This window comes from Ascaphus truei, chromosome 3 (genome assembly GCF_040206685.1).
Source record: "Ascaphus truei isolate aAscTru1 chromosome 3, aAscTru1.hap1, whole genome shotgun sequence".
Classification (NCBI taxonomy): Eukaryota; Metazoa; Chordata; class Amphibia; order Anura; family Ascaphidae; genus Ascaphus; species Ascaphus truei.
Window position 1 is genome coordinate 108424695 of NC_134485.1, and position 26735 is coordinate 108451429.

At 44.4% G+C, this 26735-nt stretch overlaps 1 protein-coding gene across 1 annotated transcript in view; it reads right to left on the reverse strand.

Annotated features, from left to right (window-relative positions):
• SERPINF2 (serpin family F member 2) overlaps positions 1 to 14443 on the reverse strand; it is a 29699-nt gene extending 15256 nt beyond the window's left edge. The window contains exons 1-3 of the mRNA XM_075589307.1: positions 14290 to 14443; positions 13720 to 13786; positions 4277 to 4730 (exon numbers count right to left, since the gene is read on the reverse strand). Coding sequence (XP_075445422.1) covers positions 4277 to 4730; positions 13720 to 13782 — 517 coding nt within the window. The 5' untranslated portion in view covers positions 13783 to 13786; positions 14290 to 14443. The remainder of the gene's footprint in view (positions 1 to 4276; positions 4731 to 13719; positions 13787 to 14289) is intronic.
• Positions 14444 to 26735: the final 12292 nt, after the last annotated feature.

Here is a 26735-nt window from a genome sequence, read left to right on the forward strand (position 1 = left end):
TTAGGGGAGTCACATTTACCCAACATCTACTCTACCATCCATGGGTGCGTCCTGCCATTTTTCACAATTTTGTATTTCTGTAGTTTGAGAGTTGGTCCTTTCTCTTCCCTCTCTTTGGAGGAATTAGTATTATTTGTGCGCACACTGTCCACAGCGATAATTGCCTATACATTTAACCAGGTCTCCAGTAGATGTGGGATATCATTAGATGTTAATCTATTTCCTACATTTTTAGCTCGTTTGGTAAACCGGAGCATTTTAGTAATATTCCCCCGCAACAAAAATTCTCACCATTCAATATACTGTATGCCAGGGTTTAAGAATAATGGACTTAATTACATTAAGAGTTGAGAAAGCAGATGTTGATAGAATTTCTTAGTTCTTTTAACTGCTTTGGGGGGGCTCACGTTCACATTACTATACAGTATACAGTAAATGGAGGGCATATATTTTTTTATATTACCATTACAGTACAGGATGGTACGATTCACTACGTACATGTATAGGAAACCCGTGACTTAATTATCTTCATTTGCATTCTGTGCATCCCCACACAAATAATTTTCAAGGGACAATTACGCAGCCTGTGTATAATATGTAGCTCAGGTATAGATTATAATAATTTGGAAGCCAAATTCTTTAAGAGATTAATTGAAAATGGATATCCTTCAAAGTTAATTTATGAAATGTAGAACAGTATAGGCAATACTTGGGGAGTCATTATGGGCAGGTAAAAAATTAAATATAGGTGTCATTTTATTTCCACATACTGTATACTGTGCAGACGACTAATGTAATGAAGTAAATGAATCAAACGGCAAAATATTTATAGGTTTACCTACAAGAGAGCGAATAACGCATGATGTACAGCATCAAGGCAATCAATGTGGTCAGTGTACACACTACTGCTATCTTGACAAAGGTCAGTGTGTTTGAGCGAAACGTCGATCAGTGTGGATGAAACTTTTTGTATGAAGACCTCTGGAGTGCCGGCTCCTAGTTTTAAGAGGATGTGTCCCACACTACTACTATGAAATGTGATGCATCCATGCAAACTATTTATATCCAGCAATGTAATACAGTGATTGCACTTGTACCGTACAGACATACTGTACATGCTCACCTTTTCATAGAAGCTGTACTACTAGATGACATTAGTGAGCACAGGTCAGCCATAAGAAGCATCAATAGGGTGGCAGGGAAAAAACACAATCCTATGGCAGTCCACGTCTATTGCTATATGCTAGACATTCATCTCCGTGGCCAATTTTAATTGGTGGGTTTAGAAAATGTGACAAAAAACACACAGCGGGTTGGACAGTGAAACTTTTGTGGCAGAGAAGTTCATTGGATACAAGAGTTGAGCTCCGGGTGCCAAGGGGTTAATCGCGAGTGATTGGAACAGCTTTTTGCAATTGTCCTTCTGTAAATAAACCTTCCTGGTTCAACAAAACTCCATGAAGAGGTCTGTTTAGATGCTGAAACCAGCCAGGCGCTTTTATTTGGTCCTGGTTGTTTTTAATGATCAATTCATTTTGATAGGGTTTTACTTTGTTCCGCGATACAAGTTATGTTGGCACGATATATCCCGCTCATTTAAAGCATACAACCCCCCCTTTTCTTATTTGTATATTAAAGCATGTGACAATGGATCAATGTACATTCGTACCTAAACTGGCAAGCATTTGGTGGGCCTGTTCTATATCTAAACATCCCGCTTGTGTGCCTAACATAATGGCCGCCTTTCAGTTTCAATAAATCCTTCAGCAGTCAAGTTACTCAGCAGCAACAGCGTATTCTTAAATTGCTACGGTAACATTATCTGTTATTACAGTTTGCAGCTCAAACTGCTGGGAACATTGGCAACAAATGATCAAACAGGAAAGTGTTGCAAAGATCTTGCACTGCTGGGGAGGTGGGCTAAATCTGCTATGGACAAAGAATGGTTTAAAACTCATTAATGGCATGAAGCGTTGGGAAAAAAATCCCTATTTAATACTACAGAAAGGAATAAATAAAATAAAAAACCCTCATGAGATTTCACATGTTTTTCTGGTTTAAGAGTAGTAAATATGGACAACAACTGCAGGAGACGTGGACAGCAGCCAGGTGTCAGCGTTTCCTACCACAAAACAATGCCATATGAGCAGCAGCAGCAGCAGCAGCAGCAGCAGCAGCAGCAGCAGCAGCAGGCATTGTAGCCAATATACACGTGGTAATGTTACCAATTTCCATATACTGTTCAGACGCAAGCAGTTTAGTTTCATCTGTACTGTATAAGGATATTTTTAGGATTATAGTTAGATTTTCTCATGTTTTTCTATTACTATAAACTCACTTAAATGAAGACTTTCCATGTTGAAACGTTCTGTTGGGAGGTAAAGGGGCATAATCTACATAGTGCAAAGCTGCCCCTTGTGCTATTTTCAGACACAAATTACAATTGCCAAATGGGGGCATTTGGATAAAAACGCACCGAAAGGCCGCTTAGGAATAAGCAGGGTCACTGTTACATTTCACGGGGTCCAGGACTAGAGCTACGATCGCCGTTCCCCCCCCCCCCCCCCGTGTCTGCAGTCTTTCGAGCCCCCCTGTTCACACCTATTGAGCCCCCAATATTCCCCCCCCCCCCTCCCCATATATTTCTCTCCACTGCATCTCACTCTTAGGCCCAGGCCATAGAGGTGTGGGGAGAGCGGAGGCGCGCTAACGCTGAGGCTCGCCTGCTTCAGTCAGCGCGATTGCACGGACTTGCAGGCGAGCCACCGTGCGGGAAGGGAGGTGGTTGGAGGCGGGGCAGTGACGTCGCTGGGCCAATCGCCCGCGACACACTGACGTCAATGTCACGGTGCCGACATCACGGCGCCGTGACGTTGACGCTGCTGAAGGCTGATTGGATGTTTTCAGCCGACAGCGCGCTGAAAAACAGCTTGGCGCTCGGCTGAAAACTCCAAAGCCTCAGCACGCCTGCGGACGCTCGCGTGAGCCCCCTCTCAAGGCATCCTCACTGAGGATGCCGGGGCTCAGCGCTGAGCGTCCGCACGCCTCAGCGCTGCTTGTCCATCTATGGACGCAGCCTTACCTAGGCTGCCAGGTGACTTCTCCAAAAATACTGGACACAATGGTGAAAGGTGCGAGGTGCTCGAGACACACACGCTCCAGACAGACACACTCTGCTGTTTCCTCCTTTCCTTGGCCCCATTCTCCTGCACCACCTCTTGATTGGCTGCTGCTGTGTAATGCAGCCAATCATGATGGAGGAAGCTGCCCAGCCCTAGCTATAGCCCTGTTCGGGGAAATTTCACAGACCCAATTACTTCAGGTCACTACTGTATGTCCAGAGAGGTAATACCAGACATGTCCAGTATTACCTTCATTTTTTATTGCACAGTGTCCAAATACAGGACAGTCCGGTTCAATATTGGACACCTGGGAACCCTAGTGGGACTGCCCAGAATGTTGGCTTGGAATACCTGTGGAATGGTGCACCTGGGGTGTTCTCTTTTGTGAGACGCCTTAGTTTTTTCAGAGCTGCACTCCTCTGTATGGAATAGAGATCTACTGTATTTTATATACAACAGACTTTAAAGACACCATGCAATGTAAATAATGCATGCATCCTCTTACATCTGTATTAAATGAAGCAAACCATTATTTGGTGGATGAAATTTCTTAGTAAGGCTACGTTTAGTCCAACTCAAACTGTTTTTCTGGCACAGAAAAATTAATAAAAATGACAGAACAACATGCTAAAACGAATATACAACAGTCTATGGGGGTTATTCATTAAACTGATCAGGGTACTATAGCATTGAGACTCCAAATTAAGTTAATGGCAGCTTCCCTGTAACAGTGACCAGATTGGCACTCTTGCCGTTTAATCAATAAACCCATGTGTGTTAACAGACTCTGCCCCCAGTTAAATCGTATGCTTCCATATATCTTTCCAAATTACTCAAATCAACCAAATTACCTTGCTACACTGCCCTTAGGGAACACATGCAATGTTAGTATCTTAATGGAAATGTCTAATTTTGGAGTTCTACACACCGTTGGACTAAAAACAAATGAAGCATTCAACGTTCTTTCCATATTTGAACTGCTTATTTCTACTACTCCTAGCGGATATTCACTTTATACAACAGAATAACTAATCGCCATTTCGCTTGTACTGCCCCCTCCAAGAAATATGGTAATGAGCTTGTACGTAATGCCAGTAATGAAGGCATCTAATACGAGTAAGACCAAATCATTGACCTTCAAAGTTGTTCGTTACCTAAGGACAACTGGAACAGGCCCAGGGCAATGCTCATCGGTGACACAACCACATTGGGCTGTTTGGATTCCCGGTCAACTTGTTTGAAGAGATCGATGCTGAAGGCCATCATCGCTTCTGCAAACCTGCGCATCTCCTCCGGCGACACATCTGCGTCACACTCATCCTCTCCGTCTGAAGTCTCAGCTGGGCCATGTTCTTCATTTGCGCTTTGCCCTGTAGGCGCAACCTCCGAATCGTAGGCGCAACCTCCAGTGGTAGCCTCGTGCGCTGATGGTGTAACGGTTGTGGTTGCTGGGGAGTCCGTTGTTTGCCCTGGATAGATATCGGCCCATGTGTCAGAGGTAGAGTCTATAACCGCAGAGTGTGGTGCTTTTGTACTGGTTGTCCAATAAGGTGTGGTTCCTAGCTGGCTTTCTGTGTCAACTTCAATTGATTCTTCTACATTTATTTCCTGTGCAAGAAACATCAAAAATGTGCAGGTTGGTGAGATTTTCTATGCTGTTCCAAATCATAAACCTTCCCCACTATGGGGAACAATGACAAGTCACTGAAATTCACTCACATTTTGAAACTACCATGTCCCCTTTTTTAATAAAGAAACTGCAGTATAAATTGGCCAAATGGGATTTAACATTTTAGAAATACTCTGGCACTACTTGTGAACGTTAGAAATTAATCAACCAAAAAGCACAGCAGGAAACCAAATGTATTACGTTAATAATCGGCTGAAGATAGATGATGAATTATTAAAGATAAAAAGCAACATGCTGTGACTCGTTCTCACATTAAATTGACCTTTACAGAGGAAATATTGCAGAGATAGAAAACATGTGCAAGTTTCAAATATGTTAACATTTTTTTGTGCTGAATACAGAAAGTAGAACGTCATCAATTATATCCACATTCGTTGTAGGTCGTAATACCTTTAGTCGAGCAACAGAATACAGGCATACCCCGCTTTAAGGACACTCACGAGTAAGTACATGTCGCCCAATAGGCAAACGGCAGTTCACGCATGCGCCTGTCAGTACATCCTGAACAGCAATACTGGCTCCCTACCTGTACCGAAGCTGTGCGCAAGCGGGGAGACTATAGAGCCTGTTACAAATGTGTTATTTACATTAGTTATGCACGTATATGACGATTGCAGTACAGTACATGCATCGATAAGTGGAAAAAAGGTAGTGCTTCACTTTAAGTACATTTTCGCTTTACATGCATGCTCCGGTCCCATTGCGTACGTTAATGCAGGGTATGCCTGTAGTTTGATAGATTAAAATAGGTTTGTACACTTTATAGCAAGATTGATATTGAAAGAAAAAAACTCCCTCCCCTGGTTCGAAGCAGGGAGTCAGGAGCCGAAACGTGTTTATTTCAGCTCCAGAGAAACTTACGGAGAAGGTGCAGTTGGCACATCTTCAGTGTAAAGGGCCCGCATCATGAGAGCCAATAGGAAGCCACCAAGGATGATGTCAGCTTCCTATTGGTCCGTGAGACTTTTGAATTGTCATTGTGATACCAATCATGGGCGGCTACTGGTAGCCCCTTCAGATGGATGTATCCCAGGAAGTAGGGAATCCCCAGAGCTGAAATCAATACGGTTCAGCTCTGGAGACTCCCTGCTTCAAAAACCTCCACTTTCATGCCATTTGCAAAGAACTGTTATATTAAATCTGCCTTTCTCCAGCACCAAGACGGCTGTTAGCACTTCAAACTTTATTCAATATACACCAAAAGGAGAGAAAATCCAATACGACATACAAATGTAACCACCAGTATTAGAACTCTTGCCTGGGAAATTCTGGAGCAGTCTCACAGTAAATTCCTCAACATTTCTATGAGATTCTTAATGGCCCATCGGATCAACAGCAGGGGTCCCTGCAGTCCCATTCAGTTTGAGTGGACCCCCCGGTGTGTTAATCTGATGGGCCATTGAGAATCTCACAGAAAATGTTGTGGCAAAGTCTAGGCATTTACTGTGAGACTGCCCCAGAATCTCCCAGGTAAGTGTTCTAATACTGGCGGCTGCATCTGTATGCACGAACACCTAAAACAAAAAGGGTATGCAACGTGGCCAAAAAGTATTAGCACGTTAGTAAAAGATTAAACCTCAGTGGTGACCGTGGGCCAGCTACCTTGAAGCGATTGTGACCCCTCATAAGGACCACTAGGTGGATGTCAATTGAACTCCTCTACTTCTCCTCATTACTTTCATAGTTTGCTCACCACAGAGCTGCCCTTTTCTGGGACTAGCACCACTGGGAATGCCAAGTATGGAGAACAGCAGAAGGCATCAGGCAGCACACTCCGTAATCGCTTTGCAGTAGTTAAGAATGATGCCCGGCGCTTTTTGGTGTTATCTATATCTTGTGGATATACAGAATATTCACCGCATTGAAGCACCTCTATAGCTACTTAAAGAAACGTTTTTTCAACAAAATACAATCCTAGGCTCACCCATCTTAAAGATGCAGTTCAAGCAAAATCCTACATGTGTTTTTTTTAATAAATCAGTTCTGTACTATGAGAAAATACTATTTTTCCCCCCAAAAAATGCTACAATTGTAAAGACATTTTTAATTCATTCTAATGTCACAAGCATTTCTATAGCAACCATTTACAAAGTCACACCCCATTCCACTTCTGAGACGGGCTCTAGCTCTTGAGCCCTGCCCTCGCTCTAGCAGTGCAGCAATTGTATCTAGTGATTGCCTGGTCACATGATCTTCCCCACAGAACTTTGCATCCTGGGTACTCTTCTGCAGCACTGACAGTGAAAACTTGGCTCGGGAGTTCTTTAAATCAGCGATCAATTACAGGAGAACGGATCAATCTGCAGCTTAGCTAATCACTTGTAAGTGTGCAGATTGTATTGATGCACATATTGAATGAGGAAAAACATTTTTATACATTTTTGAAACAGCAGCTTGAACTGCAGCTTTAAGCTGTTTATTTTAATGCCAAGTGTTGACCAGGCCCAATTCTAGATGAAATTTGCACTACAGATTTAGCCAACGTTATCGCTCCCGTTGGCAGGCCCCAGCACGTGAAAATAATGCACCCGCCCCTTCTCACATACAGCTGATTCAGAACAATGGCAGCTTCTCCCGCTGGTTCGCGCCACCGGTTGCAACGTCGTTGTACCTAATGTAAAAGCAGCTTAATGGGTTACATATCGTGACTGATGGATCTTTTTAGTATGAGTATTTTAAATCAATGTTGATCATTTTCCTTGTAACGTTTTAAAACAGTCCAAGCTGCCTTTTTAATTTTGTATCCTTTAAGATGTGCATCAATAAAATCCACACATGATAATTATCCAAGTTGCCGATCGATCCGTTCTTTTGTGATCGATCAGCGAAGATTCGGCTCGGGGGTTCACTAAATGGCTGTCAGTGCAGCAGAAGAGGACCAAAGATGCTGTGGGGAAGATCATGTGACCAGGCAGTCACTAGATAGAGTGGAGCACATAAAGGGGTGTGCCACATAAAAGGGGTGTGCCAGAGCCTGTTTCGGAAGAGGATGTGACTTTGTAAATGGTTGCTATACAAACAAAACATGCTTGTTACATTAAAAAAGTGTCAGAGTTGTTTAAAAAAATGCTATTAGTATTTTCTCATACTGTAGTACAGAACGGATTTAAAAAAAAAAAAACACACGTAGGATATTGCTTGGTCTGCAGCTTTAAACAATGTCAATTGATGGGTTTTCCCTCGTCTTCTGTCCTTTTTCGTCTCAATACATGATAAGTACCTCCCTCTCCTGCTCTAATTGGTTTATGATATATAGGTGAGAATGCAGTGTTTAATTGGATAACTTATTATTGTTTAGAGGAAACAAAATAACCCTCTGATGCAAGGGAAAATTCAAAACTCCGAACAAAAAATAAACGTATATCACACCACGTTTTAAGTATTATTCACCCACATTTACCCTCTTTACCATTAGTTCATTTGGCCCCAAGTCAGTCAGCATCTACAAGGGATGATAAAGGGGAGCTTCAAGTAGCACCTTTTAGTGACATAGGGAAAGTTGAATGGCGGCATCCCACGCGCTGTACACTGGCACACAAAGGGTATACACCTAGTGGCAGATTCTCCGCCTGCATTTCCAGTTCAGGTACACCTTTACTAAATGTGTCAAAAGCAGAGAAAGGGAAATTCCCTTATTCTGAACGCTGGACATTTTGCTGTCAAATTTACCTACAAATATCGTCTTGTCCCATTATATTTTAGACGGAAGCCATAACTGCAACCAGTACGTTTTACTGCTCTGTCCCCAACAAGCACACATCTGTACAAAATGTTTGTGCGCGCTTCCCAAATTTGTGATGTTTACGGTTTACTGTATATAAAACAGATTTTTGCAGCATATTCCAAACAGTTGGTTATTTTTTCCAATGGAAAAAACTTGATTAATATCACCAAAAAACTTTGTAGATCATTCCGGCTTGTTGTTGGAAAGACTGACAGTTAAAGTTACTTTGCTTAAAGATTAAAATCAGTTCCGTAGCAGCCAACTGTGCTGCAAATCAACCTAAAAACACTAACTTAAATGGGAGTTTTCAGGCTGCACGTGGTGCTATCGGGTGCTTTTGTGCTTATTGAATAAGCCCATTAGAACGTGCCTAAACCATCCAAGCAATACCTTGTAGTCGGTGTACATTTACACTACACAGCGGTAAGAATTGGCATACATAAATGTATCAATACACTGGGAATAAAATGCAAGCGCCTGTGTGACGCAGAATTTCTGACACCAATATTCACTGCTGTAATGATAATTGCAATAAAAGTCTGACAGTCAGATCTGGACTCCCAGGGTGAATGTAAACGCAGTCTACCGTGAATAATTAAACTCGCGCTGAATTCTGAAACACAAACACTTATTCCCTTCACTGCTTTTTTTTCTCCAGCTCTCTCCTAATTAGAACAGAGTCTTAGGTATTTTAACTTAACAAAAGTCCACAAACTAGACCCCTGGAATGTCAGCGAGGGCTGCAACACGAGGCTTTAATGAATACAAAGATTTCTTGTACCGCTTGTTTTTTACCGATCTTACCCAGTTTGCCCGTTCACCTTTATTTCAAAAATTCCCATAGCTTGGCAAGGGCTCTTTCCACTATACAGTTACACTACCAATTGTTTTGGTAATAATTTGTTATCATGCATTTTACCAACGAGGCAGACCCGGCTAGGGTCTGACCTGTTACTATACCGATCGTAGCCCAAGGGTGAATCACTTATCTTACACCGCTACTGGGTATATTATTACTCCACTAGGGTTCTCCCTGAACAGTGGTCCTATTGATTCACTTGTTCTTTACTGCGTGGGACACATTTATGTTCATCTGCAGAAACATATTTCTGATCCAGAACATTTAACCGAGTGCTCATATTTTAGGATCACAGCGTTTAATACCCTTTATTTTAGTTTGGACAATAAACTTTGATGTTTTAACTATATCATTATACATTTATTTTGGTGTATGAGTGCCCATACCATAAAATATCTAACAATATCTGCATACTATGGAATACACCGGTGTTACGATCAGTACTGTATATAAAGAGTCTAACTTGCCTGACTGTGCAATATGAACAATGCTGAATGAAATAGCCACATTCTGTGACGGATGCTGCGATCCCCTGTTACACGGGAAAGCAGGGAAATTGGATAACCTATTACACATTTAGAAGATGGTAATATTTGGGTAACAGTACAGGCATACCCCGCATTAACGTACGCAATGGGACCGGAGCATGTATGTAAAGCGAAAATGTACTTAAAGTGAAGCACTACCTTTTTCCCACTTATCGATGCATGTACTGTACTGCAATCGCCATATACGTGCATAACTGATGTAAATAACGCATTTGTAACAGCCTCTATAGTCTCCCCACTTGCGCACAGCTTCGGTACAGGTAGGGAGCCGGTATTGCTGTTCAGGACATGCTGACAGGCGCATGCGCGAGCTGCCGTTTGCCTATTGGGCGATATGTACTTACTCGCGAGTGTACTTAAAGTGAGTGTACTTAAAGCGGGGTATGCCTGTATATAGTTCTAAGCAGCGGTGTAGTGACGACAGCCATGTCACACCTGCTGCAAACGTCTAGGTTTTAGCTTGGAGCGTTGTTTCACACCGCAGTAATGTACACATTGTTTCATACTGACCAACATGTTTAATTTAATTTGGGGCTATTTAAATGATGTCAATTATTGGTTCTGTCCCAATTTTGTGTAATTTACATAATTTTTATGTTGTTTCAACACTGCTAATATGCATCGCAGGGGCAGAATAAACCCATTTCAGTGCAGGTATGATGACCCCCCCCCCAATGGTACCAAAGAGGTTAACTGGGAGTGAACCTACTATTCAAAACTGCATAGCAGATCTCCTAAAGCAGTGCGGTCACGGAACCGAGCACTGACGGGAAGGACGGGTACATCAGCAAATCAGTGAAGACGAGGAAAGGAAGGTCTGGGTGGGGTGAACAATGGTCAGGAACACAGAATGAGTCACTGAAGAAAATAATAGTATCAGCCAGCCTGAGAATCACCAACCCCTTCAGTGCTTTGTAATGCGTTGCAGGACACTGGCAGTGAAATGGTTAAATCTAGGGCAAGGCTGCAAAACACAGCACGATGGGCTACATCCGGTCATCCACGGGTAGACACCCCCTCCCTGGGCCCTACTTGTGGTGCCTGGGTGGACCCGCCGCCGCCACGCAAGGACCCGCACTACAGGAAGAGCCCCCAGAGTGAGGAAGGGACCTTCTTTCCGGTCAACGCTGCCATTTCTCCCATTGAGTGAGCTTCTCACATTCTCATCCATATGGGAACAACTGGTATTCATTGAGCAGATATTTCAATAACTGACGTTGTTCAATAACGCAAATATTGAAGAAATATCTGCTCAATGAGCTTCCTTACATTTTATTTAACCAAATGTTATTTTGTGCATCAGCATTTTCATTCTATTGAGTGAGCTGCTCACATCCTCGTCAATGTGTAAACGAATACATTGAATAAAGGCCTGCTCATTGATTTGATTTTATTGAACCTAATTTTCAATGAATGTCAAATATATCTTCTTTCTTTCCTGCATGTACAAGGGCAAGACTTGGTCTACATTAAGTGTGTGGCCGGCGAAGCTTACCAAAGCGCGTGAAGTGGCCCGCCAGCCCAAATAAAATGCCCATCAGCCCTGATCAAGAGGGATGAAAGTATACGACAGGAAGTTCAAAATATTTCAGAGAAAGCAGTGAAAATACAGAATTAGTTCAATGTATTTTCTGTTAACAAAAATAAGTTGCTAGATCGTGCGCGAGAGGTCAGTGACACAAGGCCGGTTTTGGGGTTTTTGCCATGGTTTAGAATAGCAGAAAAGGCATGTTGAAACTTCGTGACGTCAACCACAGAAACCGCAGAGCGAAGCATCAATAGAATAAAAAAAAATATAAGGCAATATAAAGTGTTTTTACTACATTTAGAATACGCAAGGTATGAGACCTGGGCTTATTCTACCGACCAAGGGAAATATTCATTTATATTTGACGACAGATTTCTTGCCAAGTAATAAAGTTTAACACGCAGGCGTCAATTACTGCATCCAATTCCTCTGGGCCGGAGGAAAAAAAGTTTGGCATTAAAAGTGCATATAACAGCAGAAATTACAGCTGTAGCAAGACATGCTGATCAGTGCCGCGGTGGCACAGGATAAACGCTGGGGGGTGTCCTATACAGAAGCATGGATCCCCACCGCAGCACCACGTCGCACTGTCCCCGCGGGGCGGCTGACTTTTGCTTGGACAGCAAGTCTTGCTACATGTGTATGGGAATCAGGCAGGGGAAAGAGATGGGGATCGCTGCAGAAAGTACCAGTTAAGCTGCCTCGCCAGACGGGTATCAGTTTCAAGACTCACTAGTTTGGAAGATGCAAAATCATCTCCACCAGCCAATGCCGCACACATCTGCGACTGCGGAGCATATTCATCATGCATTGCTGGGAAAGGAGTCTGTTAAAGATACAAGGGGCTATAGGCTGAGTGCATGGTGCAGGTGCAGGCGACGGAGCGCATGGCCTCGCGCAAGCCTGCAGGACGAGCGATCCGTGGACTAGAGATCCTCGCGACGTCGAAGGCGTGGCGGAAGACGTCACGGAGCGGGTTCGTCCTCATTGGGTGAACCAGCTCTGTGACCCGGGCGTGGCAAGAGAATTTTTTTTTTTTAAACGCGCGAAAAGCCAGCTGCGCCGTCACTCACGTGCGCTCTATGGATGTTCCCACAGACTCAATGTGTTTGATCACACCGCTCGTGCCGTCACAAACGTGATCGCTCTAACCATGGACGCGACCTTATTTAGCAGTCGCCCGGCTGGGAAACCAGTGCCAAAACGATCCAAAGTTACTAAAAAAGGAAGAAAATCCCATTGATATCGCAGGATTTACTTTGATAAAAGAGGGTGCAATCCTTGGCTCGTGAGATGTTAGCAAACATGGCCATTTGGGGTCTATTTATTAAAGGTGTAACCATTCAGATGAATTTGCCCTGTGGATTAGCACCGTTTAGTAGATACTACCAACAGTCCCACTTCAGGATGTCACATACACTATAGCTGTAATAAAGTGAAAGCAGCTACAGATGTAACAAGACTGAATGGCTTCGGTGCCAGTTATACGCAGACAGCAAGTCTTACTATATCTGTACGTCCCGACTACACATCTCATTTTTATGCAGCTGTTTCATATACCAAGACGCGTCTTAATACTTTTGTAATCCCAGCTACAGAAATGACAAGACATCACAAAACAGGCAGCGTTTACGGCTTAGTCTTTTCATTAGGAGGAATCAGATGCGAGAGAAAGCAGAGCTTTAGAAAATCAATCATTAATAGGACCGGAACATTTTTATGCACGTCAATACTCATCAGAAATATAAGAAACCAACGGGAGGATTTCACAAGGTAGCATGTGTTCCAAAAATAAATAAATAAATTTAAAAAAGGGCAAGCAACTTGAAAAAAAACCCCACCCCCCCAAAAAAGCTATATATTTACACAATAGAAATGACGCCTTGAAGTAGCGTTGCCAAATGTCCTGTCCAAACAAACTTGTGGGGACAGCAAATGTTGGCAGATTTAATGCATCTTGCTTCTTCCTAAAACAAATTTGTTTTAGTTTTTTTGCATATCTACATATATTACAAACTTAAATAAAAAAAGCTTGTAACATTAAAAAAATATATATTTTTACATGCTTATTGAAGTAAATTGTGAGTTTACAATTTTTGACCCTTCACATTGCATGTGAAATAAATCTCTTATTGCGCCATAAAAGCATTTACACGCACACGATTTAACTCATGAACCTTCCCAGTTACTACTTTAAAAGACTTTTCAAATGTGTATATTGCATACATGAGAAATATCAAAGACTTACGACTGGTGTATGGCACAGCGCAGGCAACACAGTAAGAAGACAGATCAACGCAAGCTTCTCCATTGTTCTGAAAGAGAAGAGTATCTGTTTATAACTTTATACAAAGATTTAAAGAAACCGATGAAGAATTGTGAACATATTTGTTCTTTCTTTCTCCAAATTGTGATGGACAAAGGCAAACGCAGAAAATGTGTCTGACATTTGTCCCTTTACCTGTAAGCGTGAAGGATATTTTTGGTGTGTAATTGACCTCTTAAAATCAAAGAACATTTTAAGATTCCAATACATGAACAAATATTGCTGTATATGTTTATTGTATTTTCCACTTGGGGTTAGTCATGTGAAAAATAGGCCTTATACAAATCTCATTCATTGAAAGTGTCTCACGCATTCTCAGCATCAGTGTGGACTCATTGGGGTTTCACTCAAACACATTAAAAATGGAGGCCCCCCAAATCTCAATCAATTGGGAACCTGAAACTGGACAAAATTATAGAATTAATGTTATAGAACAGCCATTATTTTTGCCTAGAGCGGCTTCAAACATCATCTCCCTAACCCATTGCTTACCCGTTTCTTGGTGGTTGTAACCCGTCTCATTGAGTAGACAGACCATCACAGGAAAGGGAGAATTCCCAGTTTCTCTGTATTTCTAACCAAGCACCTCCCACTGATGGTGACACTCAGTGTGCAACTTCCACTGTTTACTTCACTGTTTGAGTTCTTTGCGCAAATATTGATCTAAAACCGGCCACTCAAACATTGTTAGAGGAGTACACTTTAGTCTCCCTCCGAGATCCCACAATTCTTCTCTTCCCCCACGTCGTGCTACTATAAAACATTTGTAGGTAGCGCATAATGCAGTCAGTGGGGCTATTGAAAAGCATTGGGGTGGTAAGAAGGGAACAATCTTAACCTTCTTCTGGTTCCTCTAGCCACACCAACATTTTGGAATAACCAGTGAATAACCAGGCACATATTATTGCACTTGCCTTACATGCAATAGTTACCCCCAAACATGGCCTTGCTGTGATCCCCCAAGGAGAGGGTTGAAAAATAGTGTTCTGGTTATTGATGGGAGTTTGTACTGGAGGGCTACTTACAACCAACCATCATACTGCACATGGACCATGTTAGAGAGAAATTGGGCCATGTAATAAATTACTATTTACTCATGTGACTTTAATATGGATTGCCCAAATTACAGTGTCAAAGCCCGTTTTGCAGACTGCAGCCTTTTCTTCTATTTAAGTAATAAATCCCCACAGAACAGGGCATTATTAGCCAGCAATGACCTGTTCTGAGGGGATTATTACTATTATAGGCTAAATGTAGGCTTTTTTAAAAAACATTTTTTTATAAGAGATACACTTTTGTAGTCATTGATTATCAGCACGATTGTCCACATTCTAAGGCCTCGGACATGGTGCAGGGAGTGGCGCTGACCCGTGCTGAGGCGCGCGCATGCTTACCAGTGAGCCCCTGCAGCCGCAATGACTGGCTTTAGCAGGGGCTCTCGCACGCGGGTCTTAAATCTTTCGTTTCGGCGCTCACGGGAGCGCAGGGCCGGTCACGTGAGCGGTTCGCCCAATGAGGGCGAACCAGCTCCGTGACGTCACTGGCCCGCCCCCCAGACACGCCCACGGACGGCACGCGCTCTAAGGCCAGGGAAAGCGCTGCTTTCCCGCAGCCTCAGCGCGCCTCCGCACGGCTTCAGTCTCTATGGACTAAGCCTTAGGTTGCGTCCCCACTGGCGCTGGCCGCGCTCATGCTTGAGAGCGGTGACATCAACTCTAAGCATGAGCGCCGGGGGTCCTGCCTATTTTGCAAGTGCGGACGGGGGGGCATTGCGGGCAAGTTGAGCGCGCTTCAGAGTCATTTTTTTGTCTGCTCAAGCGCCAATCTTGGGTGAGCGTGCGCGTGCACCGCGTGAGCGGGGACTTCCACGTAAAGACTGCAATAAGTAAAAGCGGCAAGCGCCGAGCGCACAGCACGCTCAGCGGGGATGCAGCCTTATTCTTTTACTGCAAGTTTATTTAAAGGAAATCACAGAGAGACACACACAGAGAGACACACACAGAGAGACACACACAGAGAGACACACACAGAGAGACACACACAGAGAGACACACACAGAGAGACACACACAGAGAGACACACACAGAGAGACACACACAGAGAGACACACACAGAGAGACACACACAGAGAGACACACACAGAGAGACACACACAGAGAGACACACACAGAGAGACACACACAGAGAGACACACACAGAGAGACACACACAGAGAGAGAGACACACACAGAGAGAGAGACACACACAGAGAGAGAGACACACACAGAGAGAGAGACACACACAGAGAGAGAGACACACACAGAGAGAGAGACACACACAGAGAGAGAGACACACACAGAGAGAGAGACACACACAGAGAGAGAGACACACACAGAGAGAGAGACACACACAGAGAGAGAGACACAGAGAGAGAGAGAGACACAGAGAGAGAGAGAGACACAGAGAGAGAGAGACACAGAGAGAGAGAGACACAGAGACACACACAGACACAACCACCCCCCCCTCTACAACCACAAACACACTGCAGCCCCCTGTAAACCCACAAAACTGCAGACACCAAAACACTCTGCAGCCCTCCTCCACCCTCTACACCCACACACTGCAGCCCCCCTCTTCACCCACAAAACACTTCCGAAACAGACTGCTGCCCCTCTCTACATCCACAAAATACTCACCAGCAGCCCCCCCTCTACACCCACCACTGTAACCCCACACACTGCAGACACACCAACAAAAAACACTCTGCTTGCCCCCTTTACACCCACAAAATACACAAACCTTTCTCTCTCCAGTGCCAAGCTCTCTTCAGGCACTGAAGACACACTGCAGCCCCCCTTCTACACCCACAAAACACACAGCAGACACAAAACAGACTGCTGTCCCCTCTACACCCACACACCAATAAAACACTCTGCTGGCCTCTACATACACACAGACACAAACTTTTCTCCTAAGTGTTCTCCTGTGCGGAGCTCTCTGCAGGCAGGGTGGGGAGGGATAGGAGCCAGTGCCTTGCTGCTGCCTCCTGTCCAATCACCTCCCCTGTGTGAGAACTGATATCACTCTGAATGAGAGCTGAAAGCCAATAGGCTGAAAAACTTGGCAGGGTGCCAAAAATTCTAGGCCATTCCTGATTGGATAAAGCCCAGAATTGTAACCAAATCAGAGATTAGGGATTTCAATAACACCTGGAATTTAGCAGTTTTAGCCTATAATTAAGTAATAATCCACTCAGAACGGTGTATTATTGGCCAGCAATGCCCTGTTCTGAGGGGGATTAGTACCATAATAGGCTTTTTTCATAAATAATATAGACACATGGCTAGTCTCTGCACACTTTTTGGTTAAGGAACCCTACGTGAAATTCTGAAAACCCCATCCCTCTCATAGCGCATGTGAGATCAGATGCATTGTAAGGAGCCCCAACCCTCTCTAATAGCGCATCTGAAATCAGATGCATTGTAAGGAACCCCAACCCTCTCTAATAGCGCGTCTGAGATCAGATGCATTGTAAGGAACCCCAACCCTCTCTAATAGCGCGTCTGAGATCAGATGCATTGTAAGGAACCCCAACCCTCTCTAATAGCGCGTCTGAGATCAGATGCATTGTAAGGAACCCCAACCCTCTCTAATAGCGTGTCTGAGATCAGATGCATTGTAAGGAACCCCAACCCTCTGTAATAGCGTGTCTGAGATCAGATGCATTGTAAGGAACCCCAACCCTCTCTAATAGCGCATCTGAGATCAGATGCATTGTAAAGTCTTCTGTATTTGATACAATTTTAAAAATCACCTGAAGATTGCAGGGAACCTTTTAGGCATGCCTGGGGAACCCAAGGGCTCCTAGATACCCCTGTTGAAAGACACTGACCTACACACTTCTCAGTCTCTCCTGTGCAGAGCTTTTGGTCACATCCAGCAAGGGGGAGGATTCAGTGTCTGGCACCTTCCTCTTATCCTACAGGGAGGAGTCAGTGTCTGGCAGCTTCCTCTTATCCTGCAGGGAGGGGGAGGACTCAGTGTCCAGCTGCTTCCTCTTATCCTGCAGCGAGGGGGAGGAGTCAGTGTCCAGCTGCTTCCTCTTATCCTGCAGCGAGGGGGAGGAGTCAGTGTCCGGCAGCTTCCTCTTATCCTGCAGCGAGGGGGTGGAGTCAGTGTCCGGCAGGTTCCTCTTATCCTGCAGCGAGGGGGAGGAGTCAGTGTCCGGCAGCTTCCTCTTATCCTGCAGCGAGGGGGAGGAGTCAGTGTCTGGCAGCTCCCTCTTATCCTGCAGCGAGGGGGAGGAGTCAGTGTCTGGCATCTCCCTCTTATCCTGCAGGGAGGGGGAGGAGTCAGTGTCTGGCAGCTTCCTCTTATCCTGCAGCGAGGGGGAGGAGTCAGTGTCCGGCAGGTTCCTCTTATCCTGCAGGGAGGGGGAGGAGTCAGTGTCTGGCAGCTTCCTCTTATCCTGCAGCGAGGGGGAGGAGTCAGTGTCTGGCAGCTTCCTCTTATCCTGCAGCGAGGGGGAGGAGTCAGTGTCTGGCAGCTCCCTCTTAGGCTGCGGTCCCAGTCACTGCCACAGCGCACGGCTCGGCGTGCGCTGTGCTATCAAGCCCCGCCCCCCCAGTCCGGCCGGTCCCAGTCCCTACCTTGTCGCACACCTTTCCCCAGCGGTGCGCGACAGGTTTTCAGGGAGGCAGGAGAATTTGAACTTGACATCTGCGGCCGGCGGTTCAGCCAATAAGGGCGAACCAGCCGCGGGATGTCATGGCCACGCCCCCGCAAACCCACAGCCACGCCCCCTCCCATCGCAAAACTTCCCTCTCCCCCCAGACCGCAGATCGCTGTGTAGCGCTGTGCACGCGCCGCCCCCCCCCCCGACGGGCGCGCGTGCCACAGTGAAGACTGGGGACTCAGCCTTATCCTGCAGGGTGGACTCAGTGTCTGGCTGCTTCCTCTTATCCTGCAAGACAGTGGGGTCAGTGTCTTGCTCTTACCTCCTGTGCTATCACCTCTGTATGGCACCAACATATTCAATCGCGCAGTACAATGTTGGGTGGGAAAGAACATTATATTGAAAGAACCATTGCAGTTTTAACCTCTTTGCTGTTTTAACCCTAAACATCTGGTAGCAAACAGATTAACTAGTAAGAAAATCACAAATTAGAAAGTACATTTTTTATAGAATTGATTATCTTATTGGCAGATTATTAAAAACAATGCAAACTGAACCATACACTGGCGAGAAAAAAAGTTTGTGAACCCCAATGATAATTACGAAAATCCCAGTTTTTTCCATGATAACCTTCTTAAATCATAACCCGTCTTTTCTTAAAGATCCAATAGGGTTTATATTAACCAATTCCATGTCTTTTGAAACAAAATGATGTATGAATTAGACAGAGTAATTAAGTCAGGGCATGTGAAAAAATTAAGACAGGATGTGTGCCGAGCACGCTCATTCTAAGTGAAACTTCTTTGTGTTTTGTCACTGAAATTGTATTTTGATTTAATTAAATACTTGAGTATAATTCATTTTTTTTTTTTCCTGATGAAATTTGCATAGTATCTGTTGGAATACACAATACAATTGATTATCTGTATGGTAACTAAAGTAAGATACATATTTTGGATTGAAAAGTATCTAAATGCCACTGAAAGACGATGCATCGATGGTCCATCCTGATCCTGCAGTTGGAATAACTGGATTGGTGTGGAGAGATAAATTGAATGTTTCTTGCGTGAATGTAATGACCGGCAGTGCTTCTTCCGAGTCAACGTTTATTTTAAAGTTGCCGAATGGGCAAAATGATGGGTATTTTATGATAATCTTTCTTCAATAATGCTGCACTATGAATAGAGTACGGTAGCAGAATGAAATCGATGATATTCTCCACTGTTTCGTTTGGAGAAAAGTACTGGTACTGTGGCAGGTTTGCTTATAACAAATCTAATACCTAAATAACATACAAGCACTAATCTACAAAAACATGTCAAAACCAATAAGGTAACCTGTGCCTAATGCCAAAACTTAACTGTGACCTATTACAAAGGGTGACAGATAGCTGAAGTAGAAAGAATGGCTGCCAAGGGAACTCCCAAACACAAGTACTCTCACTGCACTCGCTACAAATCACCACCAAGAAAACAAAGGTTGCTTTGAGGTTTGCTTATAAAAGTACTGTTTGCTTGCCTGATCGCTGTCTGCATGAACGACTTTGAGCGCTGTGTGAATTTTGAGTCAACGCGCCTGATCGCTTTTTTTGTCTCCATCAAGGACTTTTAGTGCCGTGAAAATTTCGAACCAGCCTGATCGTGACACATTTTCGTCTCCATGAAGGCGTTTCAGTCCTATGAGAATTTAGGAATGTGCCAGCAAAGAAGTTTCACTTCAAAAGTAAGTGAATAGCTGGTTTTATCAGCTAAATTAAAGGGGAAAATTAGAATCAGGTGTTTAATTATTCGGTAGATCTTCAGGTCTTAGTTTGGGAGGCCCCACCCTATATAAAGATCAGAAACTTTGTGAGTTTGGTCTTCACCATATATGTGTGTGGAAACACTTCATGCCACGATCAAAATAAATCTCTGAGGACTTCAGAAAAGCAGTTATTGATGCTCATCAGGCTAAAAAGGGTTACAAAACCATTTCTAAGGATTTGGGGCTCCACCAATCAACGGTCAGACAAATAGTCTACAAATGGAATGTTCAAAACCACAATAACTCTACCTAGGAGCGGTCGTCCTACCAAATATCTCCAAGGACAAACTGGCAAATCATCATGGAAGTCACAAAGAACCCAAGAGTAAGATCCAAGGATCTGCAGGCCACTCTCGCCTTAGCTAATGTGAGTGTTCATGACTTAACCATCAGAAAAAAAGACTGAACAAGAATGGTGTTCATGGAAGGATAGACAGGAGGAAACCCCTGCTCTAAAAAGAACATTGCTGCCCATCTGAAGTTCACCAAAAAGCACATAGATGATCTATAAGATTTCTGGAACAATGTTCTCTGGACAGACGAGCCAAAGGTAGAACTTTTCAGCTTCAATGAGAAACATGAAAATACAAATATAGAAATGAAACCTGGCGCATGTGTACATAAATAATGTGAATTAAACAAAATCAATGTGTATATAGGGAGGAGCCTAAGGAGACTCTGGCCTGGACACTCATCTGATCACCGGTCTAGGAACGGAGGTGGTGACGTCATCACGCTCGCGCCGGAACTACGCGAGGTACACGCGGTTCCGGCAAGGACTACCAGAGACTGTGTGATGCTGTTGGGTGGCCGGGACGGGCACTTCTAATTTGATTTTAAACTCACGGTTCCTTGTGAGTATAACTCTGTTCCGAGTTCTGGAGGCGTTATTAAAGTTTTTAGATATTGCGCAATCCTCTGTTTCTTTTTATCCCTTGTTGGAGATTATATACAGGAGACCTGGAACAGACTCAGGAGATATTTTCCTGAGAAGTAGGCTCTTTTAGTACCCATCGAGATCGGGGATACCACGTGGGGTTCGAGTTACCCTGAAAACGCCTGGATCTAGAAGACCACATATACAGTTTCTCTCCACTGCATGCTGCCTACCCTAACTTTAGTAAGTGGACATTTGTTTGAGTTGCATATGGGAGGACTTCATTGCTGAAAAACAATACTGCGCAATGTTTTGTCCCTGGTTTATGTCTACAGGACAATAATTCGCTGCGAAGGAGAAACTATTTTCTACGCGCATTGAGAACTGAGTCCATTTTCTGTTCATTAACCATTCAACGTCTGGAAGAAAGGACTCCACTCATTTCAGTCACCCATATCCTTTTATGGAATATACACATTGATTTTGTTTAATTCACATTATTTATGTACACATGCGCCAGGTTTCATTTCTATATTTGTATTTTCATGTTTTTGGGTAACTTTTGAGATAGTTCCCTTAGTAGAATTACCAGGCTGCTTTTTTGTGCACTGCACTGTTTCACATTTGGTGTAGCGCTGGTTTTAGTGATGTTTGAATGCAGTGTTTGGTTTTCACCAAACAGAAGAACCTCATTCCCAACTGTCAAGCATGGTGGTGGGAATGTGATGGTTTGGGGCTGCTTTGCTGCACTAAAATAGAATGAGCTCACCATAGAGTATAGAATCCAATATATGGACCAAATTCGAAATGAACATTGGAACGTGTAGACATACACATTAAGGGGCTAATTCTACACCCATCAGAGCAGCAGTTTGGGGATTTTCATTCGAAAATGGCCTGTTCAAAAATGATTTAAAATAAATTTAAAAAAATTTAAAGCCCAAAACGGTTACTTCGGTCGGTATAGAAAAAGACAACTTGTTGACATTTTTTTTATTTAATTAAAATATGTATTTTGTTAGTGGTGGACTCACTGAAGTCATAGGTACTGTGGTTGGTGTGCATCCAAATTCTCAAATGTAATGCATTGTGATTTAATAATTGCATCCAATCAGCAGCCTATTCAGCCGTCAGCATGGAAATTGGAAAAGCTACTGTATACTAAGTGTACAGTCCATCACTTTAAAATAAAACGTTTAAATATTTTTTTTTTTTTTTTAGTTTGATTTTTTTTATAGCAGAAAGTCTGAAGTAGTTTTATTCAGTGCCGTTTTGATAGGGGAAAAGTTTCCGAAACCCTAAGCAAAGAAATATAAAATTTAGATCTTTATTATAAATAAGTCAACTATAATTAAACAAAAAGTGGTAGAAAAAGCATGTCTCCAGTCCTAGAGCTCGATTCCTAAAACATTTCCGAATCACTACATTAAGTTTCTTGTTGAAGGCTAAATAAATACTGCCAGAAGTTACTTCCCCTCTGGGTCCCCCACAGAAATAGCCCAAGTCGTGCTCACTGGCATTTTAATTTACAGATCAGAAAGACACAATGTCCCATAGACATTACAAATCACACATCACAAGAGCTTTTTTACATTTTTTTTATTAACTATACATCTTTGTTAGTGAATCAAAAGATACACATAAGAGATTATAAAAAGCAAAAAGGCATTTCATCTGTTACATTTATAAATATATAGGGAAGTTCCAATTAAACCACTGAGTTTTCTTTCCGAACACACATGCAATTCAGCACACCACCTCCAGCCTTCAAAAGGGCTAATCCTTAAGTAGAATTTCCTGTACCCAAGTGAGAATCTATTAAAACATACAAATCCCATGTGTATTCTTTAATAGCAAAAAATAAAATAAAGGGGGAAACTCAGAGTTCATTTACGGTCATGTAAAATGCTTCAACTGGCCTTGATTTCACAGCTGGATCTATCATCGGAATGCTTTGTAAGAGATTTCGTAAGATTGTGTTGGACAGTTTCTTCCCCGCACTCTCCCAAGGTAAAGTGTGTTCACAGGGTAAACCGAACAGAAGACTGATCGGATCTAAAACATTAGCTCCTACGTTACAGGCATCATCATCCAGGTTTCTTATGTTAGATGTATGTGCGAGAAGGATGTACAGGCGGTCCTCGCTTATCCGAAGGAATGCTTCCTGCAAACCACAATCTGTTAACACAGCGGTGCGCAAACTGGGGGGTCGCAGGAAGGAAAGATTGCGCACCCCTGGGTTAACGGACCGTCGGATTGCGGGTCCATGTTAATCGGCAGCGGTGACCGTCAGATAAGCGGGTCCAACTTAGGATAATGTATCCGGCGGACTGCGTAATAAGGCATCCAACGGTAAGCGAAGACTCGCTGTATTAGTTCTCAGTATTCCTATTAAGGAAGTGTAAAGCCCTGACCTGCGCATAATAAGAAACCCTCTATGTAAACCGGTATTAGGCAGCGTAAACAAATATGTATTGCAGCATGTACGGTTGTATACAGCAAAGAAAAGAAAAAACTCTGAAGGTCATTTGTGGTCTTGAAAACATTCAGGAGCTGAAGATAACATTCATGCTTTGTGATCCTAAAATCTCACGTAGAAGCATAATCCGCACAAATGATGGTGCTGCATGTAAATTATCCAATTAGTATCTAAATCATGCACTTCGAGCCTTGTTATTAACCGGTATACACAGTAATAAGGTTACATACCGACTTCAAATTCTATCAATTCAAAGATATCAACACTTATTTGCTATAAAGTACAATATGTTGAGTGTACAACAGAAACACAGGGTAGATCCATTATCAATATCCCGTGATCTCTACCACCCAAGTAGAGTCAAGCCAGCTTTGGTCCAGATCCACATAGGTCTTTTAACTCAGAGCTCATAACGGGCAGTTATCAAAATCAGCAACAGGTGTTATTTTCCCTGAGATTAACGCAAAAAGCCAATTATATGCAAAAACAATGGACGTGGTATATCTCGTTAGCTAGGTTTGCATTAACTTCAAATAACATGGCTAACTTTAAACTTGTCTTACCTAAAGGTGACATTACTCCCATCCTGACCCTGAAATATGGGGTTTGAGGGAGAGTACCAAGTGACTTCTATACCTCCCCAAATAATACTTATAGACCACGAGATATACCTGGGAATAAAACTGAACACACCAGAGATTCCTGGGAATTATGCCAGTTGGAATATGCAAAGTATATTCTAATGCTATATGAAAGTAGCATATTTCCCAGGTATTTTCTGTGTGTCCTGTTATTGCCCCACAGTGTTTGAAAGCGTGTTTGGGGAGGTATAGTATACAAGCCACTTGGTACTTTACTAAAATAGTCTCTCTCTCTCCCTCTCCGGAGTGGAGCGACGTCACCTTAGGCTACAGTCCCGCTGTCTGCGCACGCCTGCGAGGCTGGCGGCGCGTGCAGCCAAATTCCCAGTCTGCAGAGAGCTGCAGAGGGAAAGACAGAGGGGGGGGGGGGGGGGGACCATGACGTCACCTGGCAGGTTCACCCTCATTGGCTGAACCGCCGGGGGGTGTGGCCTAGCGCTCCATCGTCCGTGTCCATCTCAATTTTCGTGTCTGGAAGAAAAACTCACCGCGCTCCATTGAGACGGCTCTTGTCCCCGCAGCGCCCGCCATAGCGAGCACTGCAGTAGTCAGTGGGGACCTAGCCTTAAGCTGTGTAAGTGACGTCAGGTAAATCCCTGCGCAAGTTAACGGACCTGTGTAGATATGCGTTGCTGGGGAAGCACAAAACTAAAAAGTTGACCATAGCTTACACTTATAAAGTATATGAATCTACTTTGTTGTGGGGGGAGCCTAATACACTGCAATGCAATGCGAAGAAGGTTCCCCCTGCTCAGTCTGACGTAACCATTTGAGGAAGGGACTCTCACAGGACATGCCTGTAGCCATGTGGATTCCAGTGGGAGCCATTTTCAGAAGGTTTGCAGGAAGTAGCCAAACTAGAGAGCCTGTTAACAGTTAGTTTGGTGATGTGTGGATAGCAACTCAATTGGCTCACTAGGGTAATACAGGCTACCAAGGACAGAATTAAATTGGGCACAGCCAGATGCTCCAGAAGTGAGATTAGAAGAACAAATACAAAAATATATGTTGAAACCAAACGGGCATCAATGAAGCCTGAGAATGTTATATTTCCTGAGATACCCTGGCTTCAGTTTATAAGAATGACATTGTCAAATAATGCTCAAATTAGTAAAAACAACCCTGCACACCAGTCTTTTATAGCTAACACGAGATGTTGTACTGTATGCCCATGAGATATTTATCAATGTTAACGCTAATGCTAATGAAAATAAAGCTGTCAGTTAGGGTTGCCAGGTGTCTGGTTTTCACCCGGACAGGCCGGTAATTCCGTTGCCTGTCCGGTATAAAATCGGAGGTAATACCGGACACGTGTGTCCGGTATTACCATTTTTGCGGTGGTGGAGGGCAGGCAGTGCAGAGAGTAGAACTGAGACTGGGGGCAGGGCGGGGGCAGGCAGTGCAGAGAGTAGTACTGAGACTGGGGGCGGGGACAGGCAGTGCAGAGAGTAGTACTGATACTGGGGGGGGGGGGGCGGGGGCAGGCAGTGCAGAGAGTAGTACTGAGACTGGGGGCGGGGACAGGCAGTGCAGAGAGTAGTACTGAGACTGGGGGCAGGGACAGGCAGTGCAGAGAGTAGTACTGAGACTGGGGGCGGGGACAGGCAGTGCAGAGAGTAGTACTGAGACTGGGGGCAGGGGCGGGCAGTGCAGAGAGTAGTACTGAGACTGGGGGCGGGGGCAGGCAGTGCAGAGAGTAGTACTGAGACTGGGGGCGGGGACAGGCAGTGCAGAGAGTAGTACTGAGACTGTGGGCGTGGGCGGGCAGTGCAGAGAGTAGTACTGAGACTGGGGGCGGGGGCAGGCAGTGCAGAGAGTAGTACTGAGACTGGGGGCAGGGGCAGGCAGTGCAGAGAGTAGTACTGAGACTGGGGGCGGGGGCAGGCAGTGCAGAGAGTAGTACTGAGACTGGGGGCGGGGGCAGGCAGTGCAGAGAGTAGTACTGAGACTGGGGCAGGCAGTGCAGAGAGTAGTACTGAGACTGGGGGCGGGGGCAGGCAGTGCAGAGAGTAGTACTGAGACTGGGGGCAGGGGCAGGCAGTGCAGAGAGTAGTACTGAGACTGGGGGCGGGGGCAGGCAGTGCAGAGAGTAGTACTGAGACTGGGGGCGGGGGCAGGCAGTGCAGAGAGTAGTACTGAGACTGGGGGCGGGGACAGGCAGTGCAGAGAGTAGTACTGAGACTGGGGGCAGGGTGGGGGCAGGCAGTGCAGAGAGTAGTACTGAGACTGGGGGCGGGGGCAGGCAGTGCAGAGAGTTGTACTGAGACTGGGGGCGGGGGCAGGCAGTGCAGAGAGTAGTACTGAGACTGGGGGCGGGGCGGGGGCAGGCAGTGCAGAGAGTAGTACTGAGACTGGGGGCGGGGGCAGGCAGTGCAGAGAGTAGTACTGAGACTGGGGGCGGGGGCAGGCAGTGTAGAGAGTAGTACTGAGACTGGGGGCAGGCAGTGCAGAGAGTAGTACTGAGACTGGGGGCGGGGGCAGGCA